This window comes from Meleagris gallopavo, chromosome 1 (assembly GCF_000146605.3).
Source record: "Meleagris gallopavo isolate NT-WF06-2002-E0010 breed Aviagen turkey brand Nicholas breeding stock chromosome 1, Turkey_5.1, whole genome shotgun sequence".
In the NCBI taxonomy this organism is placed as follows: Eukaryota; Metazoa; Chordata; class Aves; order Galliformes; family Phasianidae; genus Meleagris; species Meleagris gallopavo.
The window spans coordinates 129,381,098-129,408,053 of NC_015011.2; the positions used below are offsets into that span (position 1 = coordinate 129,381,098).

General features: G+C 39.7%; 1 protein-coding gene across 2 annotated transcripts in view; it reads right to left on the reverse strand.

Annotated features, from left to right (window-relative positions):
• Positions 1 to 23,898, reverse strand: part of MGAT4A (alpha-1,3-mannosyl-glycoprotein 4-beta-N-acetylglucosaminyltransferase A) — a 74,194-nt gene extending 50,296 nt beyond the window's left edge. For both annotated transcript variants that reach the window (XM_010727684.3, XM_003203141.4), the window contains exon 1: positions 23,562 to 23,898. In XM_010727684.3, coding sequence (XP_010725986.1) covers positions 23,562 to 23,655 — 94 coding nt within the window. In that variant the 5' untranslated portion in view covers positions 23,656 to 23,898. The remainder of the gene's footprint in view (positions 1 to 23,561) is intronic.
• Positions 23,899 to 26,956: the final 3,058 nt, after the last annotated feature.

A 26,956-nucleotide genomic window follows, 5' to 3' on the forward strand; every position in this document is an offset into this window, starting at 1 on the left:
AATAAAAAATAAAAAAATAAAAAAATCAAAGATTGCTTGGAACCATGTCTACAAGTTACAGTAAAGTTACAAAACATTTTAACATCTAAACAAAAATGACATTTCATTAGAGTAGATGCCACACTCAAGTACATGATTGGTATCACTCCCCAAAATGAATGATTGCAGGCTACCTAGATTCTTGATGATTTCTGTCTGTACAGGGAAGAACAGAACCAAAGCACATGCAAGGTTTTATTGAGGGTTTCCATAGCAGTGGATAGCCTCAGAAGCAGCCTACACCGAGATCATCAGGTCTCTCTTGTCATCTTTCTCTATGGTACAAGATAGCAGACAACCATTAGCAATTATTCTCTTCCTACTTCTTCTTAAAGTAGGAATTTCTCTGTGGCAAAGTCTGCATTCCTCCGGGGAAAACAAAGAGAACCCTATGGTTCAGATGGGCACCTCAAGTGAATTCACATCCTCCCATATTGAAAGACAAATTCTTGGCAGAGATCAGTGCTCTTTGTACACTTACTACAAGGTACCATCATGCTCAGTGCTCTGATTATTCTGGTGCTCTGAGGAACAGTAGAGTTCAGGGGGAGCAAGTTGCACAAGAATGTGACAAACAGTGGAAAAAGGCAATACTTCCTGCACTTCCACCAAGGAGAATCCATACTGCACAACCAGAAATATCTTACTCCTAAACTCAGTTTGTATGTAGTAATCAAGATTTTTCTACCTAATTCATGTAGGTAGTAAGAAAATGGCAGTTACAAGACTCTTGTAATTTCACAGCAAACTGAAACTTTCAGTCATAAAACCACAAGTAACACGGAAGCCAAGTGAAAACGAACTTTCATCATATGAAGAAATGAAAACCACAATTTTGTATTAAGAACTATCAATAAAAATCCCTTACTGTGGACAGGATACTTCCACAGAAGGTAGTTGTTAAAACATCTTTAACTTACAATTTATATGTAAAAAAAGAAAAAAAAAAAAGGAGGAAATCAGTCATTTTCTCTTTAATGAAATTAAAAATAATACATGCCAAAGTTGACCTGAGGGAACAGCATGAAGCTGCTTAGGGACTAGGAAAAGGTTCTTCACCAGAAGGTGGTGAGCATGGAACAGGATGTGCAGGGCAGTGGGCACAGCCCCAAGTGCCGGTCTTCAAGGAGCGTTCAGACACCACTTTCCAACACAGAGTTTGAATTCTGTGTAGACCTCTGTGAAGCCTGAAGTTGGACTCGATGGTCCTTTGTGGGTCCAACTTGGGATACTCTATGTTTCTGTGATTCTATGATATTAACTCTTATTTTCATGACATTCTATAGCAGTTCCTGAACAAAGATTATTGAGAATGTAGGTTTCTAACTGTGGTACTTTGAAACTGTTCCCAATAGAAGATTCATCCAGTTCAGTTCTGGGGCTCCAAATGAGCACTACTGGTACTACATTTGTATTACTTCAGACCTCAAAAGTGAACAACTTTAAGAAATACCAATTCATTGGTCCAAAATAGTCAGCTTCTCACAACTACTTCAACCAGACACATCTGGGTTAAGGAGACTGCTCTGAAAGATACATAAACTCCTGAAAGTCATCCTTTAAAAATATATAACTGCATTTTGTTAGGTCACAATATTATTCAACCAAAAATGCTAAAAATAAGTATAGCCATATTTTAAGTCCACCAGCCTGCAAGCATTTTGCTAGTTACTCATGTAAAATCAAGCAAAAATTGTTGTTTGCAAGAACTGAGGCCATTTGAAATACTTATATCTCTAATACTACAAGAGATTTATTTTTCTTTTCATATACTTGGATATTAATGTGTCGTTTCATGTTCTACTATCATATTATTGTTCTATAATACTGTTATCTGTACTTAGAAATAAAATAAATTTCATACTACTTAGCAGTTTCTTTAAGAGGAGTTATACTTTTATCATACTTGAAGTAATACGAAATGCTGATCAACTACTCAAATACTTACTTAAAACAAACAACAACATAAAAAAATACAAGGACCACAACAACAGTAACATCAAATTTGACCTTATACTAAAAAGCACTTGTAAAAAACAAAATGGCTCGTCCAGTTCAATAATAGTGGTCATTGCCTCTACCTGACTAGAAAAGTGGATGACCCTTAAGGCAGTGGGAGCTTCTAAATACTCAAAATCTGAAAGAAAAGTGGTGTCCCTCAGGGGTCAGTACCATGGCTCTTTAATATTTTCATCAATGACATTGACAGTGGGATCAAGTGCACCCTCCACAAGTTTGCAGACGACACAAGCTGTGTAATGCAGTTGACACATCCAAGGGACTGGAGCCACCCAGAGAGACCTGGGCAGGCTGAGCCTATGTGAACCTCAAGAGGTTCAACAAATCCAAGTGCAAGGTCTTGCACCTTGGTCATGGCAATTCCTGCTATCAGTACAAGCTGGGGGATATAAGGATGGAGCATAGCCCTGCTGAAAAGGACTAAGAGGCATTGGTGAATGGCAAGCCGGACACAAGGCAGCAAAGTGCTCCAGCCCAGAAAGCCAACCGTATCCTGGGCTGCATCAAAAGTGTGGTCAGCAGGGCAAGGGAAATGATCCTGCCCCTCTGCTCTGCGCTGGCAAGGCATCACCTGGAGTACTGTGTCCAGATGTGGAGTCCTCAGTCAGGAGAGACATGGACCTGTTGGAGCATGTCCAGAGGAAGGCACAAAAATGATCCAAGGGATGGTACACCTATCCTATAAGGACAGGCTGAGAGAGCTCTGGGGAGATCTGAGAGCAGTCTTTCAGTATTTAAAGGGAGGCTGTAAGAATGAAGGGGATGGACATTTTTTTATTTTTATTTATATATATTTTTTTCACACGATAAGGCACTGGCACAGATTGCGCAGAGAGATGGTGGATACTCTGTCCCTGGAGACATCCAAGGTCAGGCTGGACACGGCTCTGAGCAACTTGATCTAGCCATAGGTGTCCATATTCATTTCAGAGGTGCTGAAATTCAAATTCCAATTCAAAAGCTTCTATGGTTCTATGAAAATAAATGCATCAAATGACACTCAAGTACTGAGGCACGAGCCTACAAAACTAACATCAGGGCCTTATTTTTATTTAAACTTTGACTTAGCTCAAGTTTGGCATTTCCTTATTTCCACTCTCCAAAACATGAAATCATTTGAAAGCTTTTTTCCTCAGTTTACACTGATATCATTAATAGCTTTCCATCAACAAATTTGGACTTTGAGAGGAAGACGTGGTAATGTGTTATGCAGAAGTCTCATTTGTATTTTAAAGATCACTTCTTTCCTCATGAGGAAAAGGAAATCGAAATTTGCAAATGACTGTAGAAGCTTATCTGGAAATTGAAGGCAGTCTTTCTGAAATGGTTATGTATGATACTTACGACTATCACACATAAAGAAGTCAATAGTGTAGTATTCAAACCACATTTGACCATTTAATGTTTTATTGTTCAAAGGTTTCTCTAAAACTTAAAGAAACTGAATTGATCTTCTGTCAAAAAGAATAAAACTACTTTTTCCATAGCTCCTGTGTTGAAAAGAGAAATACTGAACATAAAATCATGAAAGTCTCAGAGATAAGCAATTACTGTCAAAAAAATATATTTGTGTTTCTGCAACATTATAAATGACTTTTCTTCTGCTGAAACCCAGGATAATTTAATAAAACAGAGGAAGGGATTCAGACAGTAAGTTACTGGCTTTACATAGCTGATGGAAGAACCCCAAAACATATCTGATCTCTAAAAAATAAAACATCCCTCTTCAACAGCAATGGTAGCAAACATTGAATATAACATCTCCAAAAATTTCAGCATGGTCAATTTTGTTTTAGAATGATGAACTTGTTTCAATGCAGAACAGTATATTTTTCCATACTTTGCTCTGGAAGTCAGAAGGATCAAACAAAACCAACCAGCCTTCATGGTTCAAGTAAGAACAGTCATCTTAAGAAATTTCTTGAGAACTGAAAGCATTAATTCTCTTTTTCTTTTTAACTCTGGTACTTTCAGCAAAACCCCAGAAGCTGAATCTAAATATTTTAGCTGGCTTGATGCTGTGTATTTCTTGGAAAATTAACACTATGTCAACTCATTCAATAGTTTGTATTCTCAATTTTTTTCCCCCTCTCATTACAAGATGTTCTCCTAAATCCGCAAGCCTAGAATTTAGACAGGCTCACTTGAAAGATGATGCTGTATTTTGAATATTAAAAATTCAAGCCAAATTGATTCTGTCAACTCTGAAGGTTTGCAAGTTTTTGACCTGAGACGAAATTTAAATTCTCAACCTACTCCTCCTTCTCTGGGTTCTTTATGACTCTCCTATTAAACTCCTGTGAGAAGTCACCCACAAAGACTACATTACTCTAAGTAACTAGCTCAATCCATTCTCCTTTTTACTACACTCTTGATTACATCATTCAATTTACTCTGAAGATTTAGACAGTTCATTAGCCAAGTTTTAAACCAGATGTCAAGTTTCTGAACTCATCATGGAGTTGCTGAATATCTTAGCATAAATCTAGCTTATTAGTTTTTGGTTTCTTACTACAATTAGTACACTTCAACATGATTTTTAACAGCAAAGAGAGTTCTCCCTTAGATACTTTAAACAAAGGTATCAAAGTAAAGGAATAAAGAAAAATATCCTATAGTTTGAATATATGAAAGCATTTTATGAATTACCTCAGCACAATTAAAATAGCATAAGTAGTCTGGACCGTGGGTAAATTACCTTTACTGGCAGAATATTCAGTGTAAAGTAATTCCAAATGTAAAACATACTGAGCAACAAGGTGGTAATAACATCCTGCAAACACAGCTTAGCAATTCTATGGATATTCAGTTTAATCATCAACAGTTCCTAGGTTTGGATGTTTTTTTGTTGTTGTTTGGTTGGGGTTTTTTTTGCTTGTTTGTTTTTTGTTTGTTTTCTGGGTTGGTTTTTTTTTCCTTATGTTAGTTTTCATATTCAAAATTTTTTTTCTAAAATTGTTAGCAAGAAAACTACTTTGGGTGCACTTTTACACTGTCAAAGTAGAGCACAGACATCTATGAAATAGGCAGACAAAGCAGAATTTTGCTTATTTGTTTTCCATAAACCACTCAAAAAGGAAAAAGAGATGGGTCAGCATCAAAGAAAGAACCTAGGTACCGAACTTCCAATTACAGCACACACTTGAAAACTGAACACTGAAAGCTACATATACACAGACAAAAATCTTACACTGAAATGAAAACTGAACAGGATTCTTGATCAAGACATTGGTATTATTAAAGCAACAATCACTGAAAAACACTCAACTCACTGTTCAGATGTCTCAAGGACTGCTTGGATCCATCAACCATGTTGCAGACACAGTACTTAACCACTGCCAGAAGCATGCAAATACAAGACAGCCTTGATCTGTCTGTTAAAGCTGACTGATAGAAAAATTCAGATTTTGTTCACTTACCTTTGACAGTAGCAAAAGATACACACACACACAAATATATGTATATATACACAAATATACATATAAAATATTGCATCAGAGAATGGAGATAGAAGCACTACGAAAATTAGATGTTTGGTGATCCCCGGGAGGTATCTCTTCCAAGAAATGAGCAAAAAAGCACACAAAGTAAAAGGGGATTTTTGCATTCCCAAAATCTCTGCAAAGTCTGACACCATCTAGCCTTCAACACAGATGCTATAATAGTCTGGGTCTCTAGTAAAAGCCGCGCGACTGCATAAGAACAAAATAAGTGTGGGTGCTGGGTAATAGGTTACCTCTTCTGATCCTTTGGTGATTTTTTTCAATTTATTGTTTTCCCCTTTTTGCAGGGGACCAGAAAGGGCAAGACTGGAGAAAACAGAATTGAGAATTGCCTTAAAAAACCCTTACAACCCCCAAGAGTGTTTCAGCAAGTCTGTTAGTATTGTTGCTCTCTTCCTCAAAGAGAAACGTTTGCTGGCTGCTAAAGAGAACACAATCTACAGCATAAAAAGCGTCATGAAAGCTTCACAAGCCATTATTTGTCTTATCAATCAAGCAGGTTTACAAATATGTTAAATCACAGGCCATTTCCACAACTGGAAATAGAACAGATTGAACTGAGGTGACTGTATTTAAAAAAAAAAAGAAAAGAAAAAAAGCAAGCTGTAATTTACTCAAGAGCTCTGTGGTGGTACAGCTGCATGTCTCCAAAGGCAGATGCATCAGACAACAACAAAAAGAAAAATCACAAAAAGCTCTATGACCTTTCCATATCAACAGCAGGCAGTTGAGTCTTCCTACAATCTGCAATCAGATAGACATCCAGAGTAACGGATCTGCCACCCAGAGAAAAGAACCAGCCACAGGCCTGGCACGTATAAAAGAAAGCAAGACAAGTACAGAAAGCTTAGTTTTGCCACACTGTGGGCCTGATTTATATTTCCTGCTCTTACCAAACTGAACTCTTGAAATCTCACAGCCTCTTTGTTCACTAAATGGGAACAGGAAGAATGACTGCCTTCTGACACAGCAACAAAAGGCTCCGGTTGGCAACAAAGCATTGCATGCAAATATTCAATTAGTAAAAATGAGTAAAAGCAAGAACAGCTACCTGGTGCAGCAGAATCCTCCCTCTGTCCAAGAGGGGGATATTCAAAATATTATTCAAATGATTAGTGTCTCACTGACAACAGTACTAAACTCACCAGCAGTTAAGTTTATGGCCCATCCTTGTGATAACCCTTTCAGTTTTCCTCTTCCAGCCCTAGGGCTTCTGCTCATTTGCTCCCCACACATAAGCAGAACAATCTCAACAACCTAAAACTTTCAGCTGAAGTGCTACAAATTAAAGGTTTCACAGCAAATGCTTCATGTTCTTTGCGTGCACTCTTTAGACTGTGAGAACACACTGTAGAGTAAGTGCTAATTCTGGCACTTCAGTACTTAGTTACTGTACAACTCACTTCTTCCATTAAAAATGGGGACCAAAAATAAAACACAAGTTACTGTCATGTCAGTGGCAAGCTTCACACATTCCTATTATACTTACGACAAGAATTATCAATATACACGTTGATACAAACCAGAGGGCTTAATGAAGAGCTTCCACACTGAGATTTATATAGAGCCAGTAAGTGTATAAAAGGCATGTTATTCCTCAGTGAACTAGAACCTGGAACTGACTGTCATGTTGACAATCTGGCACTTCTATTACAAGAAAGTCTCTTCACTTCAATTATATAAGGTGTAGAAATAACTTCTGCAATTCCCCTAAAATTAGTTCAAATGCTTTACAGGATTCACAAAATCATGGTATTAAGTGCATCAGTATCCACTGTGTGGTGACAATACCTGCACTTCACTGCCTCTACTTCCTTTAGACCATGCTTAATCTGTAACAGTCAGTTACATTACAAGCTATCATATTTGTAGTATCATTTGATCGAGTAGTCCTCTTTGCTCCTCACACACAAATACTCTTTTAAATTGAAATCCTGCTATGTTAATGCATGGCAGACAAAATTATTTTTCATGTCAGTCAAAAAAAGAAAGACTGAATTCAAAAGCCTTCTCTTCTTCAAACATCTTATTACACCAACATTTAATTTGACTATGATTTTCTACATTATCTTAAAACTGGCAAAGGTCAGATTTCTTATTTTCAAAGAATGGTTTTGGTTGGAGGGGACCTTACAGGTTATCGAACTCCAATCCCTGCCATGGGCAGGGCTGCCCCACACCAGCTCAGGCTGCCCAGGGCCCCATCCAACCTGACCTTGAGCACCTCCAAGGATGGGGCACCACAGCTTCTCTGGGCAGCTGTGCCAACGCCTCACTGCCCTCTGAGTAAAGATTTTTTTTCTTAACAGCCAGCCTAAATTTCTCCTTTTAGTTTAAAGCCATTCCCCCTTGTCCTATCACTATCAGACTGCGTGAAAATACAGTCTCTCTTCTGCATGAAATCTCTCTTCTGAAAGGCCGCAGCGAGCATGCCCTGAAGCCTTCTCTTCTCCAAGCTGAAGAAGTCCAACTCCCCAATCCTTTCTTCATAAGAGAGGTATCCAGCTCTCTGATCATCTCTGTGGCCCTTCTGTGCACCAGCTCCAACAGCCCCACATCCTTCTTGTGCTAGGAGCTCCAAGCCTGGACACTGTATTTTGGGTGGGTTTTGCAAAGTTTTGCGAATACAATTACTTACTATTTGTGGTACCAAAATCCTGCTCTCACTAACATTATGCAGCCATCCAGCACCCAAGAAATAGCCAGGAAACACATAGTGGCATTGGCTCAGGAAAATATGAGCCATGAGCTTTCACTGCACTTTAGAAGTCTGGACTCCAGAGCTCAGAAGATACTCACGAATTACACTCAAGTGCCGCTCTCTCAATGTTTGGTTGAGGAATCAAACCAGTCACATGGGTATGGCCGAGAAGTTCTATCCACACACAGAAGAGGCTGCAGAATCCAACTGTGCCAACTTGCTTATAAAAACGGCAAAATATCATCACAATCTGATATAATGGTCAGGGATTAAAAACCGAGTATAGGTAGAAATCATATTTGTACCCAATAATGTCAGATTAACTGATGACCTAAGAAAGTCTTAAAAAAAAATTAGCCCCAAAAATTAAAGTGTGTTTATAAAGTAATTTTTAATCTTCTGTCTTGAAACTGTCTAAAATTTGCAATATTGTGTCCTTGAAATGTTACAATATATTATCATGGATGACTACTCCCTATGAGCTAATTAGCTTCCTTGTTCCTAACGTGAAATGAAAGCTTTTTATAAGCAAGTTATGATGAATTACAGAATCTGAGGTAGAAAAGTAATCAACCATGCAAATACAGAATAAAGCAGTACACTGTAAATGCTAAGAACAGATATGCTATAAATATAAGCTGTTAAGAAAATTGCTCAAGGTCAAATTTTATCAGTCCTATTTGAACGCTGTCCTGTGGGCTTTTTCAGTTAAGTGTTTATGGCCGTACCTACATCAGAATGTTCTGTTATTCTGACAGAATTAGAGATTACATAATTGTTTTTAAAATACACAATAATTCATGATTTATGTAACAGTCTTGTAGAAAGATTTCAGAAAAAAACAAGAGGTCAATCATTCTCTTATCTCTAAGTCTTGTTATCCAAACTGACAGTCCATTTCAGCAATCTTGTACTTCAATCTACCAGAACAACCAGGCAGAATTACTGTTTATTTCCCTTGCTTCCCACACAGAAGTGTATTTATTAGGACCAGAAGTATTTAAAAATATGCTTATTCAAGTAACTTGCCCTGCAAAGAGCAGCTTGTTTCTCCAGTGCAGCTTTTCCTAACTTAAAATAAATAACTCAAGAATTCTAATTACTTAACTTCTTCGCTGCAACTTGTTCACATATTGCACTTTGGGATCTGTATAAACAAATTATGGTTTTTTGTTCTTTCTGATTTTAACGCACTACCACAAGTCTGAAATGTTTGCTTTGAAAATTTCAGGGCCTGATCCAATCAACAGCCAGATACTTTTGTTTAAACATTCCTTTGCAGCAGGAGCTGGCATTGCTTTCACTAAAATTTTTAAAGCAACCTGAATATAATCATTTGTAATATCACCTGGCAAAACCTCGTTACTTTGAAGTGCAAATTTCAGAATCAATTTACTCGTAAACATTCTTTTGACAAAGTAAAAAACCTACTTTCTCAGAGATGCCACTTATACAAAGCAGAGAAGCAACAGAGCAAAACAGCTGAGACTCTTGGAATCTGCTTCCTTCATTTTTTATTTATTTATTTTTTTAAATCAGCCAGGCTAGAATTGTAACTCTTCATGAAAGGTTTATACTTAGGGGGTATTTTAAAAGCTGGATAGAGCAGCTAAGAAGAGTTTTAAATGTCTCCTTCTCATTGTCTCTGTGTATAAATCATTAAATACAGAAAGATCCACTTAGGATTTTTCCCATACAAGTGTAAAAACCTCTATGACACCGGTCTGCGCTCTGACAGAGGGTCTGACTACTTTAAACACAAGGAATAGAAATAATAATGTATCAGAAAATTCAGTCTCCCACAACTAGAAGAGATCAAGTCAACAGAAGCATATGGTGTTCTGTCTGTGCACTGGCTTCAGACAATAAGGATAATTAAACACATGATTTGTCTGAGAAGAGCTACTGACAACACACGAGCTGAGCTTCTTTTAAACAGAAAGAATAATAAGCTACAGCAATGGCAAAAAATATAAATTCACATTTGCAATTGCTTTGTCCTGACCTAAATGCTAACCTAACTAGTATTTAGTCTTCCTTGCCTAGTAAACAACACTGCCCAGGTCTTCACGGACAAATATAATCCTCAGAGCTTTTTAGGTTCCAACTTTTATGTTGTTGTTTTTGGTTTAACTCCTCGTGCTCAGAAGCACTGTCAATTCAGTCATTTCTTCTTTGAATGGAAGGTCTCTGAAATCATATGCTAAATCAGTCCCACAAGAAGTAACCAGTGTTTAACACATCTCCAACCCATGCAGAAACAGTAAGAATAAATATGAACTTCACCTATTCTATTCCCAAAAGCAAAGCAGATCAAAGAAAAAAAATCAAATTTCTGCTATAGATATACTTAGCACAAAATGTTCATTTTAAGAAATTAATAAAAGAGCTCAGGATTACTCATGTAATCCAATGGTTTTGTGTAATTTGGGTATTAATCTTTTACAGTGTCTGAAGAAAAGCATTATCTTTAAACAATCTTCATAAAAAACCTACTTCTTGTCTCTGCACAAGACTCCAAGTGTGGCTTTATAACAATCTGTGAGATACTTAATATTGATATTACATAGCCACCTCTAAAATTAACCCTGGTGCAGCACTGCCAATTCTCACCTGCTATAAAAGAAGAGACACCTCTTTCACCTGAAGTACACAGAGATCTGCTGAGAGTGTAAACAAGAGTAACTACTATCCTTTAGGTAACTCAACCCCTCTCAGTTAGCTTTGCTACATGTGATCATCTGTGGCATCTCATGTTCCTCCTCAGAACTCAATCACCTGTACTGTCAGCTATTTTTGATGAACAAGTACATAACTCTGTGTTCTATAATTCTCAACTACACATGCTACTGAGAGGTCTCAAGTTCCTGGAGTGTTGTTTTGGTTCTAAATACATATAATGTACGTATACATAATAAATACCTTTTTTTTCCCTACATACCTTCTTATAAAGGTGCTGAAGTTTCAATTTAATTTACTAAACATAGTGTTCTCTAACAGACTGGAATTCATAAAACTGGAGTCATTGATTTTCCTTGTAATGGTCTTGACTGGAAAAGGGATTTGAAAGAGGAAAAAAAATAGTCTTCACAAAGGTTCACAGTAAAAACATTTTGTTGTGCCTTTGTTATCCAAACCAGTGTGCACAAACAGCAAACCAATTTTCCAAATCAATTAGGATCAAAGAAAGCTTGACTGGTTACCTGCCACTCACACCTTGGTAACAACAGCCAGTCATTAACTGAATCCACATTTTTTTTTTTTTTGGTAATCCTTTTGCATAGAGTTATTAACCGTATTTTAACATTAGATAGATTGAGTTTTAGTCAAAGGTTATACATTACTCCCTGTATTTATAATGTAACGCATTGGAAATCTCAAAAAAAAACAACAAAACAAACAAAAAAAAAAACAAAAAAAAACACCTAATCTGAAATGAGTTTGCTTTTCCCTTCTCCAGCTCTGGTTGCATGAGTAAATTGTGCTGTTAACAGCACCACACCATTAACTACACAGCTGGAGCCAAAGCCACAGCCAGTGCCTCCCATGGTGCCCAGAGCTGAGGGACAACCCAATTCAAAGGATGAAATCAAAGATTCTTGGTTAAGAACTGAGAATAAGGTGCAAGTCCTCTTTGTTCTGGAATACCCATATGTTTTAAATAACTATAATTAGGAGAATATTGATGACAGACTTAAATACTACTTAGTGGGAGCACTACAATACACGCAGATGAGGTTTTATTTGGAAAAACACAGAATCAGGTACCCTGGCTTAAAGATGATAATCACACTAACCGCTCTGCAACTGTGAGCAGTGGTGTAGCTCAAGCCTGTAATTATGGCATTAGAGCAATTAAAAATTCAACCCTAGCTGGACTCTCAGAATCAGTCTAACCTCAATTCTATCACGGAATCAATGCAGGGTTTTTTTTTTGCCATTGTTTCACAGACTTAACTTCCATATGATTAAAAACAAAAAAAGCACAAGGTTAAAACTCCTGGTGGGGCAGGAGGAATGTATTCAATTTTATGTCATCTGCAAACACCAGAATACATAATGTATTTCAACAGATCAGAATGTCAACCATGGCAAATGGAACTGTAAACACAAGGTTAGAGAAGATGCTATTTGGTTTCTAGTTATACTTGATTAAAGACATTGGAATGAATTTCTTGAATAAGAAGCAGAAAGATTGTGCTTTTCACAAAAAAAAAGTTACCAAAATATTCAGTAAAGAAAATCAACAGTTTGGTTTAACTGTCCCAAACCTATTTATTATTACATGTTAATTATTTTTAACTATTTTTCCATCACACTACCCTTTCTCAGTGTTATTCAACATTAGTTTGTGATGCTACAATGCCCCAGGGAACTGTGGCTCCTTTTGTACTTCGAATGAGTAAAGATTTGAGTACAATTACAGCTTTCATATTGGTCTCTTCTAAAACAAGGAAACAAAGATTTGTGGAAGACCTAGCTCAGTGCAGGAATTATCCCCACAGAAGTAGAGATGCAAGAAACATCAGATGACTATGAACTACACCTTCATAAAACTGAATGGAAATAGAATATTTTAATCTTCTGTTATGGGAAAGATTTTGTTGTTTGTTGTTCTGTTGTTGGTGGGGTTTTTTTGTTTGTTTGTTTGTTTTTTTTTCCCCTAAGAGAGTCTTTTTGCATTACAAACATTGCAGATATAAAGTTGCATTTTACTTCTGAAAGATGCAGATCAATACATCCATAGGGTAGAAATGTTATTGTCTCATCACTCTGAATGCCAGTATTCAGTATATAAAAGCAATCTGCTGTGCAACTTTTAATCAGTGATAATGAAAATTAGAGCCAGTTGCATCAGCCACCAACCCAACAGTTTCCCTTACACACCATAATGGAAATAGCTTAGCCATCAGCCTCCTACATTTAATTTTCCTTTGGAAAAAAAAAAAAAAGTATCTATAACCTCTCAAAAAGCAGCAGTTTATCCTACACTTTGAAGCTGCATTTAACTAGCAGCATAGTGAACAATCAAGAAAAGCAGCATTCATAATTTATGTGCAAACATCTGCTTGCGTCTTAAATGAAGCAGTGCTCCTCTCCTCACCTTGTGCTCCAGTGATTGCGTGTGAGTGGTGAGAGCCAAGATCACGGGGTGGGGAGGGAACACCCAAACCCCAACTGAGATACTGCAGCCACACAAGCTCCACACATTTGTTTTCCTACCACTGTTTCCACAGCTTCTCACTCCTGGGGACAGGAACCCCAGCGGGCCAAGCTCCTCCCAAGACTCCCTCCCAAACCCCAGAAACCCCCCATTCCTCTGCTCCTGGAGTCCCAGCCTGAAGATCCAGCTTTCTGCCCTTGGTCCTGCATTGACACACAGCTCTTCATGTTGTCCCTCAGGGATGGCCTGCACACAGTAACAGCATCTGCCTTTGAACACTAGCTAAGCCAAAGGAGCTGCAAAGACATCACAGCTCTTGAAAAGATCAATGACAGACAGCCTATCTTTGTTACCTGAGTCCATAGTTTATCGCTGACTGCACTGGTGAACAACTTAGACATGAGTACTACTTGTAATGAGACAGTGACTATAAGGACATGTTATGAATGTTCTACTTTTTTTTTTTCCTACACGGATGGAAACTCTCAACCTCACCCATTTTAAACCTTTGATCACTGCAAGCTGCACATAGTTAAAATCCCACAAAACCTGATGCAACTCATCTTCAAAACACAAGACAGAGTAAAATCTCCTGTTCAGCTATAGATCTTTTCATGTTCAAAATTTCTTCTAAGTTAAATACAGTTAAATTTAAACCAATGTGCTGTAAATACAGGACAAGGAATTAGTCTACTTTTACAGCACACAGAAACACTTTAAAAAGCACATTTTTTGTATACAACTGCTTGCCCAATAAAGCACTGCAGAAGAAGACGAAGGAAAACGAACCCTGACCTACAAAGGCCATCTCTACCTCTGAATGCATATGTCCCATTTACAGCTGAAGAGAGAACAGTTATTACACCAGCATGTGTCTTCACACGGGAGTTTCAGAAAGGTCGCCAGTATTTCTGTTGAGAGCCTCCCTGATCAACAGATACATTTGTGCAAAGCAAAAATGTTTAACCTTGCTGCTTACATGCAAACAAAACCTCTGACATGTGGACTCTATACATCCTCCTGAGCATGACTCACAGCACATATGCCAACCAACCAACTGGGCAGTAGCTGAGCAGTTGACCACCTCGGTCATCCCTAAAGCACAGGAACTACTGTACAATTGCTCAATAACTACTTATCACAAATACACATTTGCAGGAAACTTCTCAAAGGTATCACTCACTGTGCACACAATCAGGACTTACAGTTACACAGCCATCTGGTCAGCAGGAGGATACCAGTGCAACAGCATCCACTCATCTGGGGTGAAATAGATTATACATCTGAAGGATTTCTGCCCAGGCCAGATTTCCATAAAGAAGTCACGCCCACCAAAACCCAGGTACCCCAAACCTCCTCCGAGAGTCATTATTCTGTGATATGTTCAGGCACCGCTGAGTATTCAGGGCTCAGACTCTAAGAGTCAACTACTATATGTTCTTAGATGGACTCAGCCACGGACCAATGTAGCACAGAAAAGAAAGAACGCTGGAAAATAAAACCATGCCACAGGAAGAAAAAGCAACCTTTCAGTTCTGACAGCCTGAAGGCTTTTGAGAACCATAACATTATTTGTTTCTACCACAGAATTGTCAATATCTGTCTGGGAGAGCCTGTACACGTAAACCAAGACACTTTAAACCATTCATTTCTCTCCCTTCAGAAACCAACAAAACATATACTTAGAAACCAGAAACTACAGCAAGAACACCTAGCTTCCTAAATTAAAATAAAATTAGTTAGCTGTGGATCAGTCATTACTGTTTACCATCCTAATACACTTCGAGAAAACTGATCTAACAGAAGATAACAAGAGAGCTACCACTCCAGTGCTATCCCTAGGAGCTAAAACTAATAGAAACTCTCACCAGCTCGGGTAAAAAAGGCAAGTGCTGTAGAAGTTTGATTACTGTTTCTGCACTTGCTAGTGGATGCTCCTTGCTTCTTTGTGCACCAGTAACTGCTGAACAAGCTTAGTTTCCAAGTATAGATTCTAACTTGCCTTCCTTGCAAATAAAGAAACAAACAAACGAACCCACACCTTATAATCAGTTTTAACAGACTCTCATGTTGCTGCAAATCAGCACCACCTGTAAGTCAAATGTGATGCCATCACACTTGCTATATTCAAATCTCACTTCAACAGTACTTGTACAGCTTTTCTCTAGGGGCTGTACAATTAAGAGGACTGTTATCGAAACAATTACCTCGCCAGTATATAGCAATGGAAAAGAAATCTAGTTCAGCCCATCCCTGAAGCATCTGAGGAAACCTGCATATTCATGATGTTGATATGCAAAAATATGATGCATCAGTGGGCCACAATAGCAACATCTATGTACGATAAGCATAGAAACTTGTAAATTATTTACGAGAATAAAATAGTAAATATATATATAGCTGCAAGCAAAAATATGGTTTGTTGTTCACTGCTAGATGGATGGGTGGCATGCCTGTGGGAAACATCAGCAGAAATAGACAGAAAGCTGCATGAAAGCCAAGAAGACGACCAGAAAAGCAGTTAGAAGTACAGCACTAAAAGACCATTTAGAGTAATTGGTTTTTAGGGAGAGACTAGCTGGAACAGAGCCTTTCACTGTGAGCAAAGAAAACACTTTCTATTCGCTTTCTAGCACATTCAGAAAAACAAAACATGGTGTGTTATAAACAAACCTAAATTACAGACTTACCGGTATCTCATCCTGAAAAGAAATAGCTTACAGGATTCTAATTCAAAGACTCCATCATAAAGAAATAGGCTTTTCCACTGTCCAGACAGCAAATAAAGTTGTGATTACATAGCAGGAATAGGGGTATCGAACAGGATACTACTCTAAACTGGAGAAGCAGTGAGGGGGACGAAATCACACTTAAAAATAAAACCAAGAAATCCTGAGATTTTTCTAACAGAGTACTTTAAAGGTCCCCAGGCATAGAAAGGTCAGTGGACAACAATAATAAAAAAACTACGTGAATCTACCAAAATATGAGTCAACATTTTGTGTATTTTTAAAGGACCAAATGTTGAAAATAATAAAGAACAACTTCTGCATATCTTATGCAAGCATCAGTATTATTTAGTGATGAAATGCACTGGCATGTCATTCTTAGCAAAAAGAGAGAGAAACTTAGCCAAGGTGAAACAGACCTCATAAAAACAAGTTAGAAGGGTCTTCTAGGGATCATCTAGCCCAGCCCCCAACTTCTCAGGACTAGTTTCAGCAACACAGCTAGCTCAAAGTTAGATTATTCCTGCCAGCTGTACATCACAGAGTTGTAGGATACAATCATAGAATGCCTTAAGGCAGGAGGAGAATTTAAAGATCATCGAACTCCAACCCCTTGCCATAGGCAAGGTTGCCAACCACTGTAACAGGCTGTCCAAAATCCCATCCAACCTGGCCTCGAATGCCTCCAGAGATGGGGCATGCACAACCTCCCAAGGCAACCTGTTCCAGTGCCTCACCATCCTCTGAGTAAAAAAAAATTAGGCTCGATGTTAGGAAGAAAATCTCCTCTCTTTTAGTTTAAAGCCATTTCTCTTTGTCTCGATGCTATTAGACCATTTAAAAAGTTAATCTCAATCCTGACTGAAAGCTCCATTCAAGTACAAGAAGGCCACAATGAGATCTCCCTGGAGCCTTGCCTTCTTCAAGCTAAACAAGCTCAACTCTCTCAATCTTGCTACATAGGAGAGTTGCTTCAGCTCTCTGATTATATTTATGGTCCTCCTCTGGACCCGCCCCAACAGCTCCACATCCTTTTTGTGTTGGGGGCCCCAGGCTCGGACGTAACACTCCAGAATGCCATTCCTATCTGAGCTTTACTTTGGGATTGTCATATTGGCTTTAAAAACCAGCATGGCTTGGACTTGTGCTAGCCCTAATCAACTCAGTTGATATCAACTTTTGATATCAAACAGGCGTGTCTGACTTGAAATCACCAGTGTAACCTGTTCTTGAAAATGCCTACAAGGGAAATTCATCATTCCTTCCAAAAGTCCACTGTATGTAAGTATACCTGCCCTTACCAAAACTTTCCGCTATCTGACCTCACTCTCCATTCCAATTTCAGTCCAATATATTCTATCATCCAAAGTGATCATGAACATCAAACTGCATCCTTTATTTTTTCAGGAATTCTTCTAATATTGAAAATTATCTTCATGTTTCTCTTTTCATACCTTCCCTTTAAGTTAAGTAATGCCAGTTCACCAACTTACCCTACTGTATAAAGTTTCTGATCTTATATCATTTGTTGCTTCTTTGAACTTCAGCTATTGAGCCTGTTTTCTTTGCAGTGCACCACCCAGAAACAGAAACAGCACCAAGCAGAGCAGAAAAAACACTTCCTGTGTCTTGCTGAGATAGCATACTTCCTTATCACCCCTTTTCTGCTAAGTTTGCTTTCAATTCTACAATAATGTGATGTTACGTTTAGCAAGTGACTTACAGTAAACTGTCATTCCTAACCAGAATCCTAACACCAAGTTTCCACCCTATTCTGTGTGCATGAATTTCCTTTTCCCCTCCCGTACCACATCCTGTTTGTCTGGGGCACTTTCATCTATCTTCAGCAGCACTCATCCCAACTCTCCTTCCACTCAACTCCCCTTCTTGACTAGCTCTTCTCTGGTTTGCATAAATGGCTTTAAACTTCATTCTCTCAGACTATCTGCCAGCATGCTGCCGTTCGAAACACTTCTTTCATCATCCAGATTCACTAGTGAAAACACCAACAAGCACCAGGGCAGACCATTATGAAGCCTTTCTTGCTCACTTAATGTGTCAGTTATTATCCACTATGGGAAAACATGATATTTGCAATGGATTTCTTGCTAATAACTTAGCACACAGATACATTTGTAGATATATATTTTACAGTAGAGCTATTCATGTACGAGCATCTGTGTTAAAAACAAGAGTCTTTCCTGAGCTGGCTAAAGGATAGTCTCTGCGTGAGAGCAGGAGAATTTTGGAGGAGTCATGCAAGCACAGAGAACTCAGGCTGAAGAGCTATTAAAAGAACCCATGCAGAGCAAAAGCATTGGCTTCCCCCACGTCTGAGGGTTGGATTGCAATGGAGAGCAGAACCTCAAGCTGTTGGCTGAAGTTAGCCTTATTAAATGCTAGTAGCAACCAAGTTTTAGAATTCCATCAACTGCAATGCTAACCTAGCTAGCATTTTACAAACAAGACAAAAGGACAAGAAGTGCTGCAAAAGCTCCTTTGGCTGTGACCCTTTCCAGAGCAGCTCAGAATCACTGGTGTCAATAGTACTACTGTAACAGACCCCACAGACACAGAGATCCTGCAGACCTGAACACCTGAGCAGCAGGCATATATAACTCTTCCACTCAATTTGTCTGCAAAAGCACGATCAGTATCTGCACGTAAGTCACAGTAACCATTCCAAACCTGCATTCCTGACTGGCCTTAATGCAATTCAACCGGTAGTTTTACTACCAGTAAGCTATGTGCCACTTGGTCAGCTTTGGAAAACCAAGTTCGTAGTGTATTTCGGATAACAACCAGAGTAATATCTGCGTGCTGATGCTACTTCCTTCAACTTCAGCTCCTGAGAGACCTGCAGCAGAATTTCCAAATGAAACCAACACTTCCTTTCTACTTAAGAAAAAAGAACAAGAAAATCATCTCTCCTCTTGCTCAAACAAGTTGATCAATAAAAATTGTTAAACGTGTGACCTGCTCTAGCATCCCACTCCTTCCTTTCCCCTGCCACTACTCTTCCCATTCTGCAGACATTTTAACTTCTTCGGTTGATCTATCTTTATATATATTGTTGGAAAATTAGCACAACTGAAAATCAGAATGTGTAGTCATAGGACTGCAATCAGCATTTACTCATATAACAGTTTCTCTTAAGATCAAAGCACAAACTACAGTGGGTTACAGTTGCAAAATACTAACATGCATCTCTTAGATTTCTGTTCTATTTTTAAGGAGAATATATGCATAATCACTGCCAAGAAAAAAAATAATCCTCTCCTCCCTGCTCTATCTCCTCAGTGGCTCTATAGGACTTTTCTCCCTCTGGGAACTAATTTCTGCTTCTTACTCCAAAGCCTCCCATCATTGGCTGCTGCCTTTATTTTAGGTTAAGTTAGATTGTCGTATTCTTGTCTTTAAGTTTTGACTTTTTTTCAGCACTTAAGATTCCTGTGGCTAAGAATCAGTGTGGGAATTCCAGTAGTAAGAAGGCAGAGGAGAAAGAAGACAACAGTTTCATTATATTCCAGGAAGACCTGATTGTGGCCTTCCAATGCTTGAAGTGAGCATATAAACAGGAGGGGGAACAGCTGTTTACGAGAGTGGATAGTGATAGGACAAGGGAGAATGGTTTTAAACTGAGTGAGGGGAGGTTTAGGTTAGATATTAGGAGGAAGCTTTTCACTCAGAGGGTGGTGACCCACTGGAACAGGTTGCCCAAGGAGGCTGTGGATGCCCCATCCCTAGAGGCATTCAAGGCCAGGCTGGATGTGGCTCTGGGCAGCCTGGTCTGGTGGTTGGTGGCCCTGCACATAGCAGGGGGGTTGAAACCAGATGATCATTGGGGTCCTTTTCAACCCAGGCCATTCCATGATTCTACGATGATATGCTATTTCATCGTAGCTATTTCTCATTCTTGCTTCATAGGAGAAAAAAAAAGGTTGTGCTTAGCACAAAACAGTCATTCCTACCACCATTATTTAAATACGAGTGAATATCTGGCAAACTAGGAAGCTGGTGAAACATCTCATAAGAGAGAGTCCTCTCTGAGATCTTCCCATATGGTTTTAAATCAGCACACCAATATCAGCCATTCTCGTCCAGTGAGCAGGTTTTATCATAACCCCCTTGGTCGAACACCAGCGGTCTGCAGATCAGTAGTACTGGGAAGCACAATTCAGTCCAAGTACATGTGTTAAGCATGAATTTGCATAAGAGGAGGAGGAATTGCCCTCACTTGCTTAGGAGGAACTCAAGGACATATTAAACTGAACTAGCTCTGAACATTACATAACAGCAGGTTCTTTAGGTGTGCTCCCCTCCCCCCCTCCCCCCCTTTATGTGCACCAAAAGAATCAATTTTGGTAAGATCTGTTTTCCAGTATCTGCCCCATTTATGAGCTGTCCATAGCATACTTCTAATACATAAAAAGTAGTGTTACAATTCCTGTTCGTTAGTCCCACAAAAGAGAGAGGTTTCTCCCACGTGCATTCAGGGCCTGCACTGCTTCCTTACAACTTCAGTGCTTCTGGGCACTGCACGGGTACAGAAAGTGACAAAGGTCTTGCCTTAATTTTAAGTATATGCCCCAAAGACAAGAAGTATCCCAGTCAATTTGCTTCAAATGCAGTTAACTTGAAAAGCAAAAAACATAACCAGGAACTTCATGCAAAAAATATCACCCAACCCATGAGAGGTTCATTATGTACTCTAACTACTGAGTAAGCTACAGCCATACTGTTGCCAGTGATGGCAGTTCAGACAAAGTTTACCCTCCCAGCAACTTTCTACCATATCCATAAAGTCAGCAAAGCACTGTTCCACAGAGATAATTTTTTTGTGCTTTAAATTAGCAGCAAAGCCCGTATCATGTTGCAGTGCAAACTTATCATGTAGACTGGGACAGATATGCTTGTTAAAGGAAGACATCATAAACAAAGATATCACACTATCCCAGTCTCGTATTTATTCTACAAGTGGTTCTACATTTTAAGTACAGTCACCCAGGATCCTGGTTGTTCGAGTGAAAAGAATCACCTGATTATTGGATTTGGGTCATTGGGACAAAATTTATTTGTCTACCACTTGCTCTTAGTTTTAAAAAAATATAATTAATATTTTAAACAGATGGATTTACTTTGCTGTCCAAAGACTGACAAACACCTTCAAGAAACCAATGTATGCCATCTAAGCATAATGAATAACAAAAGAGGACCACAGCACGTGACACATCATAACCTTCCAGTGAACAGGAACAGCAAGTGCCGTATTTGCGTCTAATTGAGCCTCTGAATAATTGATAATGAAAAAGTCATCAATGAATTAAGAGAACATTCTGCAAGGCTTATTAAATAAACAAAATGTTGGAAGCTGGAAAAAAAAAAATATATGGATTCTTATTAAGCAGATACTGCTAGTTTCTCAACTTTTCCCACTGGTATAGAAGTGTGAATTAAAATGTGGTACTGAAACGAGCTCAGATCTGCTTTGGGTTTATACAACCTGCTCAGCATTTCATTAACTTACACAAGCAAAAGAGAATTTCAAAAACAATATTCTATGTATAAACTTGAAGCGAAATCTGAAGACTGGGTTTTCTAGATTATAGTTCTATAACCATTATTCATAATTAGTGTATTTCTGATGTCTTGTTAAACCTATTTTTATTGAACAAGTTACATCTCATTGCTCAGAAGACAGACCTCGAGGAAGGTAAGTGTAGAACTCTTATACTACCATTAAGTATTGATTCTGAGCATTCAGATGGGAAAAAAAAAAAATGAAGTACAGACAAATAACAGAGCAGTCTCACCAACCAAAGCTTAAATTGTCACTAAGCACCATAGACAATAGCACTCTCTTGACAGTGGATTTTTGTTGATTACTTTAATTAAGATATTATTATATTCTTTGAATGAAGAGAGCAATATTTATAGACCACATTATGTTAAGAAAAAAAAAAACACACCAAAAAGACAAAATTTCAGATACATACATCTTGGCCAAAGTGAAAGCAAAAATTTTTTTTAGGTTCTTCAGGAAGAAAAGAATTATGAACACGAAATTTAACCAGAGAACGAGTGCTGTATTAACCAAAGTTAAAATGCTACTTGCAATGCAATTCAAATATCACTTTCTTGACAGTGTTCTGCACTTCTACACTTTTGTTGCCCAATGAGAAGATCTCTATATGACCCCAGCCCCAAGAACGTGACATTTTTAATGGTGCTTACAGTTAGAAGGCTGTCCTACCAAACAACCGCCACAGCAGAGATCAGGATACATAGCACCTGCTGCTTCTCTACTAGTGTCAAATAGTACACTAAAAACAAAAACCCAAGCCAATATGCTACAGACCTCACTTGCTTTCTCCAAAAAGACCCTTCTCATTCTTTTACACTTAAATAAGGATGCAACTTGGCTGCATTACAACAAATAATATTCTCAGAAAACCTCAGCCTTCTCTTACTTGACCCAAGGCACAACTGAAGATAATATTCTCAGCAGAACAGACAGAACAAACCATGGAGCAATCTCATTTGATACAGAATGTGCATTTTGAGATGACTCGATCTTTGAAGGACACAGATCAAATGGTTAGAAAAGAAAAAAAAAACCTAACCTTTTTCTAGAAGCCATTACTGCATAAGTTCATTTGCTTTACAGAAAGACAAAAATCAGAAGAGTAAACAGTCCTGACCCTCTGAAAATCTGATTTTTCCAGGGTTCACATGGAATGCAACAAGATCAAACATTTTCAACTGTGAAAATCTATTACGCACATAGTTACTTTTTCATGATATTGCTCATATTATTACAATGGATACATTTCCCATCATGCAGTCAATTTGTTCATATTATTTTACTTCCTATACCACACTCAGAAGAAATATTTTTACACTTCCTACAAAGACAGCAAGAAAGAACAATCTTTGGACAATGCTGCCTGGCAGTTTGCCACTGCCATCACCGAATCATCGGGGAAGACAGAACACTGTGCCAAAAATAACCCTGTCCAGCCTGGTCTATTGGCCATATGTTACATGGGAAAAATAACAAAAAGAAAAAAAGAAAAAAGAACAGCTGTTTTACCAACACCCATTAGCCAGGAAAAACAAACAGTCAAAAAGATTATTCAGCCTGGACCGACCCTTTCCTCTAGCAGCAGAATTTGTTTTTCTTCAGTCATTTCTGTTTATTTTTATTTATTTTTTTTTTCCAAACCCGGATCCCTCCAAGTTAATTTTCCTGAATCTACCGGCGGGTGTTAAGTTCTCACCAAGGCAACATCTGCTGGTGGACAGGCAGTTTACAGATTGCTAATGCACGGCAGCAAAGCACACGTTTGCCCTACCCATCCTTCAGCCACGTCAAAGCCTGTTTAGTTTTGGAGCTCTTTACTTACCTTTCCCATTTTGCCACGCAGTATACCAGGACAAACTGAGGAAAGTAGTGATGAAAACTAACACGGTGGTCACAGTTCCATTTCGGAGCCTCATCTCATTTCAGCATCACACTTGGTTACGTTCCGTTAGCGATGAGGACCGGTCTTGTTGGGCTTGCTGCAGTCAAGTCAGCTCAGGTCCACCAGCAGCAGCCAGGCCAACGGCAACGCGAAGCGGAGCTCTCACATATCAAAGCTGTCACAAATCAATCCATTCCACACTGCTATAAACTTTCTTAGAGTTCTCATAAGTGATATGTCCTCTCTCTTCTATTCCTGTTCAAAGGAAACAAGATGGTAATAGATTAGACCAAAAATACTTACGGGTGTCCCCCGGGTACCAAAATACAGTAAAGAAACAGGTGCACGTTAGTTATTGTGGTTTACATGCACCCCTCTCTCACTGCCTCAGTTTCAGCCCAGAGAACAGCACCTGTCAGGTTAGTTTGTCTTTTTTTTTATTAGGAATGCTTGTATCTGGAAGAGTTGTACTTGACATTACTTTGGTAGTGAAAGGACAAACATACACATCACCTGTATTAGAATTTTATCACAGAAGCACACAGGTTGGAAGGGACCTCTGGAGACCATCCAGTCCAAGCCCCCGCTAAAGCAGGCTCCTTACAGCAGGTTGCAGCTCAAGGCAACAGCACACATCCCTCCAGAGGACGACAAGTAGATAACAGAGGGTTTTCAGGAAGCCAGCAAGTCCAAAGCCCCACTCCTGAGCGCTCACTTTAACAAAGCCTCTCTGAAATCAGTGAGCAGAGGCTGCAAATGCAGCGGTGGAACCGCCCCCGGTGATCTGAGAGATCAGAGTTTTAAATAGCATTTACAAACATATACCATTCATCTCTCCCTGCTCGGTGCCAAAGCACTTTATCCAGCCACAATCATTTATTTTTTTTCCCCCCCTCATTTAGCTGCAGCGACAGCACAGGCTGCTGTCACACACGCTGCTGTCACACACGCAGAGACAGTTCAATCCATAACAGCTGGCAACAACCCAGAAAGCCCACAACACCACCACAGTGCATCCGTACCTCTCCCGTCTCCTCACCACACCGGCACAAGGACAAAACATAGCAGTCAACCACAGGTCACTCTTACCACAGGTGGAGGGCCCATACCTCAGGACAAGAAAACCCTCAGCTCTCAGCTGTCCAAATGCAGACAGCACCTAAATGCACAATTCTAACAGACTGAGACAAAGAATGTAGAAATAAATTAACCAGTGTCCTGCTTTACACCTGGGGATGGGGAACTGATTTACAGACAGCTCAAGTAACATTTACAGTAGCTCAAGCATTTTATATTCTTTTAAGAGGCTGTCAGATTTTTTCCCGCCACCATAAACTACCTGTGATTGCTATCTTGCAATAAATAAAGACTTGCTTTGAATTTCCCTCACGAGCAATCTCTGTCACCCTCTTGCCTGGGTATGTTTAGAACAGGGAAAAAGACTCTTCATCATGTTGGTACCTGAGGACGCTGGTCACATCTGACCAGCTACCTTTCCCAAACAGCTTGCCCTTAGGGACATAACGAACAGACCTGGTCAGCAAACGAAAGGAAGGAACAACAAAGGTATGAGCTACACACTCCTGCATTCAAGCCTTGGCCACAACATGCAGGTTATAAAAACTGTTTACCTTCTGTGATTACCTCATCATAATAATAATGCTTCACGCCAGCTACATGCTTTGTTTTGAGGAACTGCATGCACAGATAGGTCTGTGGCTTTAAACATGAACTTGGACATCGCATGGTACATACAAGGAAGAGAATACATGCACTTAGAGGGGGAAGAGGACAAAGCAGCCGGTCAAATTCAGTAAGAAACAAAGTAATGACTGGGAATAAAAAGGACTGTGAAAAGCTTTACAATACAGAAACCTGAATTCAACACAATGAAAGATAAAGACAGCTGAGAGACCTATAGAGAGCTAACAGGGAGAGCACGGCATGCCAGGAAGTATCAGCATCACCAGCACCTTGAATAGGAGATGAACATTATCAGAGCTAGGGGGGTAGGCAGCAGCAATTAGGTCAAAGATAAAAGCCTGGATGAACTTTAATGGAAAGGAAAGAAAGAAACCACAAAACCCCAAAGTTCCATGAGGCCTGTCTGCAGGGATTTAAGGAGTAGGAAGGGTTCCATCGATTCCCAGACCACCAGAATAAGTGGCTAGACTGCTGGTAACAACACTGATAATTTATACTGTAATGCAGCCCAGAAATAGGCTGGCATCTGCCTTCACCATCTTTCTAGCAGCAGTCACATTGCTGAAGTAGCTCAGGTGGGCACAGAGGAGCAGGCTGCAAGCTAGATGGGATCATCCCAGAGAGACAGCTGGTCCAACATGCAGACAGGGGGCAGCCAGGAGAGTAAAAATGCCGTCTGGTAATGGAAGAAAAGGGAAGTGCCTTGCTGGAAAGCCTGGGCATCACTTCTACACTTGCTGCAACAAAAATCAAGAGGCTGCAATCAGGGCTTCTCGCTGCACTAATTGAATCCATAAGATGATACAGCCTAAAACAACTGTGAGAAATAATTTCTTGACAGCAATACGATTCCATTCGCTATAAGTTTGCACAGAACTGTGTCAAATGAATAATGCCTGTGGGTTTGGAGTTGGCTGGGTCTGCTTTCAGCCCTCTCACCCACAGGCTCCAAGAGCTCAGCAGCAGCCCAGCAGCACTCAGACCATCCTTCATGCGTTTCGCTGAACCAAATTGCACACATCAAGGCCATGCATGTGCCAGAACCATCCCAGCTTTCAGAAACGGATCTCGTTAAACCAGCAAAACCCCACACGCACATGAACAAACCTGACCCGTAGGTGGTCGCTTCAGATTGCCTCAATAATTTACTGCCCAAACTAAGCTAATTTAACAGAGAGGCAATCCGTTTTCAGGCGACATTGTGACAGGGCACGACCAGATACGTGAAGCCCGTGACACCGGAGCCAGACGATCCGTCGGGTCCCTCCCAACCTACAGCCACTCTCCGTTTCCCAGCGCTGCTGTGACTCGAAATCTCTTCCACCGCAGGAGGGGCCCCGCAGGCCACAGGTACCGGCCGGACCCGGCACCGCCAAATCGCACCTCAAATAAACTGAGAAGTTCCCGCCCGTACGCAGTTGCTCCTGCACTACGTGCGAAGCACATTTCCAACCGCAGACCATAAAAAGCCCGAGAGACACCAGTGCCCTGCAGAGGCTCCGCCGTGCCTGGCGGTGCGCGACCGAAGCCGAGCAGCGCCAGACTCGGCAGAGGACGAGAGAGGGTGCCATCCTGAGGGAGCCGGGCATACAGCCGGGATCCGGCCCCGGCTCCCTACACCGGGGGACACC